This window comes from Labrus mixtus, chromosome 24, assembly GCF_963584025.1.
Source record: "Labrus mixtus chromosome 24, fLabMix1.1, whole genome shotgun sequence".
Taxonomy (NCBI): Eukaryota; Metazoa; Chordata; class Actinopteri; order Labriformes; family Labridae; genus Labrus; species Labrus mixtus.
The window spans coordinates 1,792,778-1,804,971 of NC_083635.1; the positions used below are offsets into that span (position 1 = coordinate 1,792,778).

A 12,194-nucleotide genomic window follows, 5' to 3' on the forward strand; every position below is an offset into this window, starting at 1 on the left:
CATGTTGGGGAATGAAAAATCTTCCTGTAACGTGAGCATGATTCAGATGTCAGAGGCGAAGTAGCCATAGAGAAAAACAGGGTGACCCTTGGCTAAAACCGGCTTTGTGTCCTTTTTTCTGTTTTGCTTTATTGCTTCTGCTGGTGTTGAATGAAAATCAAAAGCTCAAACTGATTTGCATACAGCGTGCTTTTACCTTAAGGAGTGTTTACCTGGGCTCCCTGTGTGCCTATTACTTTGTTGCTCTCCAGATTAACACAGATGATTCTGCTGTGTCCCCACACTCATTTATAAACAGAGCAAATTCAAGCTTGATTGCAAGGAGCCTGACATACTGTTAATAGTTTATTCAATATTTTGTCACTTTTTTCTAATTAACTAGTCAGCGTAATGTGTCAGTGGGGGGAAAGGAATAGTGAAAACATTGTGTGTATCTCAGGCTGTTGATTGTGTAGTTATATTTTCAGGTCCCTCCTAATGGAATATAAACACACCTGAACACACATTTCAGACTGAGAGATCACATGGAAAACAACCCTTGTTGTTATTTTTTCTTCAGGTGACAAAAGGGAGAAATACTGCTCCTGTATGCACTTGAGTTTGGCTTTCTTTCTCTTATCTTCTAGTCCCACATAGATCTTCTCAACAAAACTAATTGTACGTCCTTTAAATTAAAAGGAACAATCTCAGGTTCTGCTTCAGATCCATTGAGCAGCTCACTCTTTGGAGAACTACACGGTACCTGACATTTATTTACATGTTATTTTGCAGCGTAGAATTTAAAAAAATTTTGACTTTAAAAAACTTCTGAACTGCTTTAAACTGGAGTCATTTTAAACAAAATAATTTTAAGGTTTATATTTTATTGATACTTTGCAAATATTGATTTGTTCAAAGCTAGTTTTTTATTTCAATGATCAAGAAAAATGTCCCATTGATTAAATGTAGCAGCTACACAGCTGAAAACAAAGCAAAACTAGAGCCCACATCACCAACATCAAGGGAAATAAGTCGAGTAGATTACCAAACAGTACGTGAAGCTAGCACACCTTGAGAAGTGATTTACAGTTACATTTAACTCAGTGAATTCTTGGTGTAGGCTCCTTTTCTATGTTGCACTGGTCATTTGGTATTGGCTGAAACAACATTTGAAAGAGAGCATATTTCTGAACAAGTTTAAGGCCAACCACTGTAGAAGAACGTAATACAAATAGAAAATCCTCACTTCATAGTCTTCTGCTCCGGGAGAGAATGAAGGAGCAGGTTGCTCCTGTGAGAACAGAGAGAGAGAAAGAGAGAGAGAGAGAGAGAGAGAGAGAGAGAGAGAGAGAGAGAGAGAGAGAGAGAGAGAGCAGCAGCTGCAAACCTGCCCTGAGGGTAGCACCCTGCGCTGCAGAGCTGGTAGGCAGGGCGGGACATGGTCAGGTGCATGACCACCTTCACCTTCTGGTTTCTTTTAAGTTCAGGTCATGTGAGGTTGTCATGGCTAAGGGCTATTATGAAACTGATGCTCTGAGCAGTCGAAGAAGGTGTTTCTATTTTGTCAAGCTGTCTGATTCACATGGAACAGTAAATGTGCAAGGAAACATTACACATTACACCTCTACTATCAGACATGAATGCCAATGCATAGTCCTGCGTTCCTCTGAAATCAGTCAGATGTTCTCAGACTGCTATCCTATTTACAGTGTTGGACTGGGCTTGTATCCTCCACATAAAAATTCAACCTTCTTGTTTTTTTTCAGTTTTTGTATAATTTATGGATCTGGGGAAGTGGCCTTGCTCAGCCGCGTCAAAGCGAAATGGGACAATCAAAGATGGCCGCAGAATGGATGGGTTCTCGCTGAGCAGCGAAGGCAATCGACAAGCAGCACTTAATGCGTGGCTGCTCATTCCCCCAGAAGGAGTCTACATAATGCAACACATGGATCATCACCTTGCACCATGCTGCCCATACTGCAGAAATGTGCCTCAGAATTGTAACACAAGGGAGTTTCACTGAGCAAAATTTACATCTGTAACATTTTGTTCATCTGTGATGTTCTTCTAAGTATGTAGAGTTATTCATCATTTGTGTCCTCTTTTCATCTGCAAGTAAAAAAGTGCAACACTAGGTCTCTAGAGTTAGATGAGGGAGGGCTGGGTTGAAATGAAGCCAAGAAGTGCCAACTCTCTACAGAAATCATCAGTACGATCACAGAGGTTGTGTGTAGGCAGAGAGAGGGAGGGGAGAGAGAGAGAGAGAGAGAGAGAGAGAGAGACGTGTACAGCAGCGAAAATCAACCTTGTAAACAAATCTGGACCAGTGGCGCCCACTTAGATATCCAGATAGACAAGAGTAGACTTTGACTCATAGAGGCCTAACAATCAGGAACTGCCTTTGAGTTCAAGCGGAGCAATTAGCTCCCACAGGAGACTGACGGATGAAGGCCCAAACAATGACACGTAAACACATACGCAGACGACACCCTCGTCTACCCTCAACATCCCCGCTCTTTTCACCACACTCCCCCATGAGGCCGAGCAGCCTGTTAGGGGCCTCATCCAATTAAAGTCATGTAGAGGTGACCTCTGCTCCTCCATGCTTCTGCTTTATATGTCACAGACAGAAAGAAGAGGGAGGAGGCATCAGGAGCGTGTTGGAGAGCACCGCAGGGGAATGGCATTATACGCTATTACACCGACAGCTCGGGGAAGCAGAGTGCTCTCCAGTGCTGCTCCAGTAGTTCATCAGGCCATCCCGGCAGGCTACGAGCTATAATTGGGCCAGACCTTTAAAATGATGGCAGCCTAACATATCAGTGTCAGCTAAACGATGGTGTCAACATGCCAGAGGAGATGTCTTGTTGGGATTTCCTGCACCACAATGCTGCAAGCTTTAGTGCATTAACATGGTCCAATATTTCATTGATGATACGATTGCATTCATAGCTTTCAGTCACGTGACTGGCGCAGAGGCCTGGAGGGCAGAAAGAGCTTGGGAAAGTGGTGGCCTTATCAAACACTCTATGGAGCTGCAGGCTTGATAATGTTTACATCACCTGACAACGCCAGAAAACCAGAGATAATAAGTTTAACGCCAACGTTTGGCCACTTGCGACCCTTGCACAGCATCTGTGACACTAATACAATCCTAAAAACAGAACTTTTCTTGCCAGAACTTCACTACGGGGATGTTCACATACATTTAGTGGAGAATCTTTCCTTAACACAACCACCAGGATGAAAGCCTGAAAAAGTTCAATGTGTTTTCGACGAGGCTGGGTCAACAATGTTGGGCCACGCAGGCTTAGGACAGTCAAACCATGGACTTGGGTCTTTGAGTTATTCACTGAGATCACAAAGAGGCCTAAAAGGACTCTTTATCCCAGAATCCCCTGCGGTACTTCACACCTACGTGTGACGTAAAGGGGGGACCGGAACCTGAGGGAGACCCCACAGGAAGGCGGCCAGGTGACAAAACTCAGAGACTTCCATTGCTCTTCCTCTTTCCGCTGACTTCAAGTGTTCGGAGACCCAAGCTCACCTCCTGTTTCCTGCAACAATCTTCCTTTGTTTTAAGTTTTGGCGCGCAGGTAATCCGCGCCCGGCAGTGTTCTAAATCCCGAGCTCGGATTGTCCAGTGAACACATCTCAGTTTCTTGGAGAGCGTCAGACTATAACAGATTATCAGAAAGATAACGGTCTTATTCCGTCCTGCAACGAAAGGACATCAACGGACATCTTTCCACTTGACGGAGAACCAACGAAGCCGCTCTTGCCGTAAGGGACCCTTACGCCTCAAACGCCTCTACACCAGGACGGACAGAAGATATGTTTTATCGCCGGACTCCTTTTCCCTTCACCAATCGCGGGCAAAGCGATTCACAAGTGAGGCTTAATTAGGTCTGGGCAGAATTAGCTTTAGAGAGTGTTTTTAACAATTGTTTGATTGATGCAGAAACTGTAATTTTTATCTTTGTTGGACCGTCGCGTCCTGAGTTTTACCTGTTTAAAACTCTTGTTGTTCCCGTTTCGGACCGCTGCATCCTATATGTGTTTATCGTAACAGCGTTATAACCGGGTATTACTCTTCTGATCAGAAAGGCCAGTGTAAGCCGTATTAACTTGAATTCGGCCATTGGTTTGTTTCTGTGAATGAAGGGAATTACTCCGAGTTGTGGCGCGGGATTCGGACTGTGATCCGGCCTCTTCAGGCACACATTTCTGTCCTCCTCTACGCTCCTCTTTTATCCTCTTTTCTTCCCCTTTTACTAACAGACACACACACATATTCCCGGGTAGACGTACATCTGGAGACTAACTCCACCACCGCGCCATTACGCACATAGGCTACACACACACACACACACACACACACACACACACACACAGAGAGATCTATACACTCGCGGCCATCCAGACGCCTCAGAGACACAGATCGTGTAGGGCCGAACTCGGTCTTTTAGACATTAAGGCCACATTAGGTCTTTGTTAGGTGTGTGTGCACGTGGGACGAAGCAATCTCCCCCCTCTCCCCCTTCTCTCTCTCTTTCATCCACAGACACAGACACACGCGCGCACACACACGCACCCAGGTCTTTGTTAGGTGTGCGCCATTGTGAGCGACCACGTGGGTACGAAGCCATCTCCCCCCCTCTCTCACACACACACACACACACACACACACACACACACACACACACACACACACACACACACACACACACACACACACACACACACACACACACACACACACACACACACACACACACACACACACGCACGCACACACACACACACACACATTCACACCCCTTCCACAAGCCTTGCTTGATAATGTTTGTTGCTTAGATTAGTTTATGATAGTTATTTGTTTGATTAAGTTCATTGATTTTGGATTGGTGTTGCTTTGTTTAAATAAATTCTGTTATAATTTAAGAGAGCAGTTGTTTGTGATTACTGGTGTATTTGCATTGTGATACAAGCTGGGTGCGCAGGCTTTGTGTACGGATTTCACGCCTTCAATTTATTAAATATAGTTATTAATTATTAATAATATTAGTAATTAAATAACTAATTTCAGACTGATTTGAGTGATATTTTGGTTATATTTACCTGAGTACAGGTTGGTGCCCCAAAACGAGATTAAACATAGTTTAATGATATTCTATTTATATTATTAATAATTAAATATAATTATTAAAGAATATAACCAAAGTTTACTTGATACAACCCCAACAACAATGCTGCTGTTTGGGAAGTAAATGCTAAGATACTCTTCATCTTCACTTTCTTCACAAAGCTCAGGTGAGTGCTCATTTGAGATTTCACTAGTTAGTGCCACCAAATTGCCACTGATAACAGTGAAGGTTTTTTGCAATGTTTATTGCCAGTGTTGATATTTCAATGACAATAAATATGTAGTTTATTGGGCAGCCCTACTCAGATTTGTATTAGCAAGCTGGATATGGCTGCAAGTCTATGGTTTTAAAGCAATAAAGTAGACAAACACATCCTTAATAGCATCAAGCAGGGAGTGTAGCATTAATGCAACATTCAGGTTCAGTTCTTTGGACACAGTGGGGGAGTGGTTTAAAGCAAACGTTTATGTGGATGTAGGAAAAGGTTACAAGCAAAAGGTCATAACTGGCTGTTACGTTATTACCACATCACAATCCTGCTATCTCATCCTGCGACAGCTTCATTTTGCATTTTACAGAGTACCTTCAGTTCTTTAGAGAGCAACAAAATTGCACCTTTTAATAGCTGTATTTAAAAGACACTAATGGGGAAAGGATTGGGGAAAGAAAATATCCAAGAAACTCCATGTATATGTGCTGCCCTGTTCCCGCCTCAATCTTTTTTGGAGTACTCACGTTGGACAGCTTTTGATGGCGAGGTGTGGTTGAGTCTCTCCAGTGAGTCGCTGCTGCCTTCGTCCAGGACGTAATCAAAGTTGAGGATGAACATCATGACCACACCTTCCTCGTTCTTCACAGGGATGACGTGGGTGGCGCACAGGAAGTTTGAACCTAAGCGACAGGAAATTAAATCAAGTTTAGGTGATTGTAATAAACTTTTATGTTCAATGTTTGATGGGTAAGATACATGGCCCACTGCAATCACTTAAAGAACCCTGAAATTACAGGCCCCATCAATCTCACAGGCAAGCTTGCCTCATTTAAAATTCATAACTTCATTACTTTCTGTGCAAAACAAAATGGTAAAACTTCAGAGAGTTGAGTAAAGGAGTTTTTTTAGATAGAGTACAGTTTGACCCTGGGGCTTTCCATTAACACTCTTTGACTTTCAAACATCTTAGTCCAGATAAAGCAGTGTGTGTGAAGAGGCCGGGCAGAGAAATGAGGGTGAGAAGGTCAAGAGGTCCACTGAGAGCAGAGCCTCTGGAGCCCAATGATTTCATAAATTCAGGTGGTGGGACTGCACAGATCGGTACAGTCAAACCCAGTACAACATCCATTCACCTCCATGTCTTATCCTATGACTTCCATACTCTATAACCCTGCACGACATGACAGGACAATTCACCACCTTGCAACCCAATTTGTGCTTTGTAGGCTTTTCCACAAAATACAGCAACAAGAATTGTCTTTCAATTCCTATTTCTCTTGAAAAAATCAATTTGTCTCAGTTCTTGAACCTGAAGTGTTGCCGCCGGCTGCACAGTGGGAGGTAAATTCAATGCAACCCTGCTCGCTGCTAATGCCTCATATCTAAATGTTCCTAATGAATCAAACAGCACACGAGAGGTTAACAGAGATGATTATTCCAAACGTCTTGTCTTAAGAGTCAAATTGAATACACAGAATAGAAGGCAGCTCTGCTTGCAAGCGTTGGCTGGATCAGACGTAGAGGAGCTATTGCAGAGGAATACTGGTGTAGTACATGAAATGTAAATTAAGTTTTGAATAATGAACATGGACATCTCTGGAAGATGCTCTCCCTCACATTAGGCGCTAAGTCCTGCTGTCACCAGGAGGCTATTTATAGCTCGCCCAGCAGGCATTCGGCCCACAGCACTTCTTTTCTGGGGGGAACATGGAGACACAGACACGCCGCACATAGCTCAACTCCACTTACAAATACTTACAAGTACTTGCACATACCTGTATACAGGATTACACAATCAAAAATAAGAGCACAATTCCAGTCCTCTATTCGGCCCTCATATTGTATCGTAAGACTCTAAAACCTTATCGTGCAGCAGCGTTACAGAGCCACCACTTCATCAGACTGGGGTTTGATTTATGTATCGGGGAGGCCTTATTCCGCTGGGCTAAGCAGTAACCTGCCCCTAATAGTACATCAGTGTCACTGGGTGTGAATGGAGCCATTAATATTGGTCAGAGGGAATAGAGAGGGGGAGCAGTGTAATGCATCGTCTGCCTTTCATGACAACATGCTAAAGGAGCTTCTTCTGCAGGTGGAGGTGTCTCTGAATGTACTGCAGGAAACACGCTATCTGAAAGTAGCATCAGTACGGGGGCTCAGGGAGGTTCAAATGAAAACTGACAAATCCTATGGTTTAGTTTGTACTATTTTGACTTGTTTTTCTCCATGACAAACCCCCTTGGAAGTAATTTAAAGTCCCGGTATAATATTTCACTGTTGTAACCTCCATCCACAGGTTATTTGTTCATTTAAGAGTTACTGTGTCTATAAGTGCAAGGTGCAACAACACTGATGCGCATCCCACTTTTTGAAACACACTTTTGTTTGCAAATTAAAATTAAAATGATCACGTCCATCTCCATGGAAACAAGCGAGCACTTAGGAGAAGAAAAAAAAATTTCCAGTGCCAAGTTTAGTTTCATTCGTCTCCAACACAGAGTAACCGCAAGATGTTTCTCAAAAGAGAAGCATGGTGAACACTGGCAAAAGTAAGCGAAATGTCCCTCTTAGAATGGGCACTTTTTCAATTTGGAAAGTTCTCATTGAGAAACACTCATTCAAAATGAAGGAACAAGCCGAGAGACATTTTGTGCAGTGTATCCATTGACAAAAAGCAGCATCAACGGTCAGGCAAAGTTTCGTTTAATTCATGACATAACAATTCACATCATTCACAAAAAACTAGGGTCTAACACAAGATTCCTGCATGTGCACACTACTGAGCACTTAGTGTAACCTCTGCATGCCTCAGGAGGGGCCGTCACCCCAGCTTTGGAAAGCAATCTGTGTGTGTGTGTGTGTGTGTGTGTGTGTGTGTGTGTGTATGTGGGGACATGTATGTGTGCACTCTAAAAATACGCCGCTTGGAAACCATAGGCATTTATAATTCATGGGAGCTAAGTATTATGTTCTAGAAAGTATAATGGTTGGACTTGTTTGCAATACTAGAATGAGGGGAGGCTCTGTGGGTATGTGAGTGTGTGTTTGTGTGCGAGTGTGTGTGACGGAGAAAATGAAAGAGAGAGATTGGTATTGGAGGTATTCTTATTGGTATTAAAACACATATATCTGAGATGTTTTGTCCCAAAAATTGTCTGAAAAATAAAATTATTATTTGATTCTTTCCCACATTAAAGGGTCAGGCAATGATTTGGTCCTGCATGTGCTGTTTGTTCATATCATGAACTGCAGCTAACACAACCAAATGTCATGCAAATTTATTTGAATTTTAAAGAGAGAGGGAGTGGTTTAAAGCGAACAAGGATGAGGGACTCTGTGTTTGTGTGTGTTTGTTTGTGTAAGAGAAGGGATGGAGAAAAAATGAGGAGAGATTTCGGAGAGGACAAGTGCAAGTTGTAGCATGTGTGTCCTCTGTATTAACCTCCACTGTGACTTGTGTGTATTTGCTCTTTAAATCTGCGCCTGGATGCCGATGACAGTATCTACCGGTACTTGTGATGAGCCGAGTCGAAGTGCGCTTGTTCCGTTTTTCCATTACTGTCAGACACCAGCGTAAGTGTGTGATGAGGCACAACAGAATGAGACGAGATAAATCTGTTAATAGGAGTTTTTATTCCCCCTCGTTCTCTCCTCCATTTCCCATTATGCTGTATGTTTTTCCACTCAATGTCTCAAACTCTCTCCCTATTCACTGTTATAAATCCAACACTGGTCCACATTTGTGTCTTGATCTGTTGCCTCTCCTCTCTCTCTCTCACTGTCCCTGCATGTCTCTCCCGAAGAGGAATGAGATTGCGGCCCAGGAAGGCCACCTGACGTGTTATAAGCGGACAGATCAAACACGTCCCCACTGCTACTGCCGATGCAAATTTTCTGCCTGTCTGCCTGCCTGCATATCCTGCCTCAGCTGAGGGTCAAAGACAAACACACATGCACGCACACGCACACACACACACACACACACACACACACACACACACACACACACACACACACACACACAAACAGAAATGACATTTACATTTCTCAGTTGCACACAAACACTAATAAGGCTCACAGATCTCAGTTCAGCTTACACACAAACATGCAGTAGCTCACACACAGGCTGCCGGCAGCATTAATTAGCAGAATGTTCTGTGTCCAACTAAATCTAACAAGCAGGCACTGGAGTTGGTTTACATGCTGCAGTGTAATGAGATGATGCACCTTTGAAAGACACTAAAACAGCTTTAGTCAGAGCATCTCTGACCTGAATATTCATGCAGAGCTAAACACAGCGAGGCATCCTGGATGTGATACATAAGGTGGCACCTTTTCTTCCTCCTTCTTTAAAAATAAATTCAGGAAAAACAAATCTTGTTGCCTGACTCAGCGTTCTCCTTCTCAAACTCAAATGTACGTTCACGGATGGATGGGCTAAAACTGAAACAATCTTTTCCTTCCTGGTCCTCTTATCCTCCGAGGGTGATGGAGGGAGGACAGAGTGCTGACTTGCAGTTTGAAAGAGAATCAAACAATCTCAAACTTTGGCAAGGTGAAAGGGAGGTAATAAAACACAAAGCTGCCAATCATCCACATAAACATCAGAAACATCCTCCCACCAAACCATGAGTATATAACAGCCTGATAGGCCGCCTGCGTTGCATACCAGTGCATTGTTGCACCACCCTGCTTTGTCAAAGTCAAGCAATAAGCTTTAAGCCCGAGTGGAAACGTGGGTCTTATCGATTTAAACATTTTCCACTCGGCTTCATTTCCTCACAGCCTACCTGGATTAATAGGGCTACCTGGTAATCTGCTGCTGCACAGATGGCTCGGCAGGATGACGGAGCAGCGTGCTACCAAGTGCATACACAAAAAATGCCAAATCACAGTATGCTGGGGGGCTCGATAATGGCATTAAGACAGAATCCCAATAGTACCAGGGTTTATAATGTGTAAGGACTACTTTTTTCTGCCACTGTTACCAAGTCCTTGATGATCATTGGTGGATTCATGTTTGGTCTTTGTAAAAAAGAACACTAAGAGTCAGGTACTGCTCTTGGTGCAAAGTACCATTAGATAACTTGTTGTGATTTGGTGCCATGTCAATAAAAAATGATTCTACTGGTGTACACATTAGTGTATATACGTCATGCATATATCTACTTTTGGATTTGCTCTTAAATTCATTGCGTTGAAGAAAACGTGCAATTGAGCATGCACAAAGCCCGAACATGCCAGTTTGTTTTGGACTGGGAGTTCCTCTTATAGCACTTGTATAATAGGTCAATTTAAAGACATTCTTCATGGAATTCATTCTTCATTTATGTTTGCAGGAAGATACATTTTGCTGCTCATTAAGAAAAAATGTTATTATTCTGCAAAAATGACACAATAAAGGTTCACTTTTTAAAAGCCAAGAATCTCTTTTGCCTTTTTCGACCTTGAGCTTTGGATTGAAAGCAGCATCCCTGTCGGACATCAGGAAAAAAGTTCACTTGAGGACACTCATGTTGCACTGATACACCACCGACCAACTGTTCACACAGAGTGGTGCCTTCATCAGACAGAGCAATCCAAACACACACACACACACACACACACACACACACACACACACACACACACACACACACACACACACACACACACACACACACACACACACACACACACACACACACACACACACACACACACACACACACACACACACACCTTTGAAATTACCTCTCTGCTAACCTGGGTTCACTCACCCTTTGCCTCCACATTCTTCTCCTAAAGTTATATTAATTGCACTCTATGAAAGGTGAAGTCAGTTCAAGCTCATTTTCAGCCTGAGAGCTCACAGCTCCTCTGTGCTGAAGGTGATGCTCGCCCCTCTCCTTCTCCTCTTACTCTCATTTCAATCCGCTGAATTAATAGTTCAGCAGTAATGTGCTCGTTTTATGGAGATGAGGCAGAACAATTCTACTAATGTTGAAATTGTATGAATATTTTATGGACACTTTATCAATTAAAGTATTTCATTTGAGATTTAACTAGATTCCATAAAGTTTTTCTAAAAGTGGGGAATGAGATGTCTGGAAAACAACACTTATTTCAATACAAATGAAAACTTTTACACTTTAAATTTCAACCTTTTTTCTTACATACATCTTCAGGTGTGTTAATTTAGCATCCAGAAATGTTGGGATTATTCTTTAATAATTCAGAATTTGTCTGATTTATTTTGTTTAAACTACATACTTTCACCAGGAGACACAACATGTCTCCTCTGTCACTGTTAAATCCACTGTCAGTGTGCATGTCTTTCCTGGAGGTCAAAATCTGCAACTATTTTGATTCTCAATTTCCGACCTTTGATTTTTAAAAAAGGCCAAACATTTAAAGGGTTAAAAGTTATTAAATTTCATAAAGTGCCACATATATATAAGACCAAACAAGACATTTTGACCTCTAGGACATTTTGTTCTGTGTTTTCATTCTTTCAGATTTTTCAATCAGTGAATTAATAGAAAACAAACTGCTTCATTTGTAATGAAAACAATCTAAGTAAATAACTGTTTTCTTTACTAAAGTTTGCAAATCATCCAAAATGGCTTTTCTTTAAAAAAAACTCTTCCTGATTTTAAATGTACCACTTAGTGACAATCTTTGCGATGGAAAATGTATGAAATAAGGCTTCTCTGGCAGTTTGCATCACATCTCTGTGTGATACAGTGCAGCAGTGGTTTCAGGCAGGAATAAAACACGTTCAGATATAATCAATTCATTCAGCAATCATTGGTGGGTCTTAATTGCTTTTGCGGGTCATATATAGGCATAAGTATACATTTCAGTGTGCTTTAAAG

General features: G+C 42.2%; 1 protein-coding gene across 3 annotated transcripts in view; it reads right to left on the reverse strand.

Moving 5' to 3' along the window:
* The window catches only part of kcnh7 (potassium channel, voltage gated eag related subfamily H, member 7), a 64,537-nt gene that overhangs the window by 35,895 nt on the left and 16,448 nt on the right, over positions 1-12,194 (reverse strand). For all 3 annotated transcript variants that reach the window (XM_061032181.1, XM_061032180.1, XM_061032179.1), the window contains exon 3: positions 5,862-6,017. In XM_061032181.1, coding sequence (XP_060888164.1) covers positions 5,862-6,017 — 156 coding nt within the window. The remainder of the gene's footprint in view (positions 1-5,861; positions 6,018-12,194) is intronic.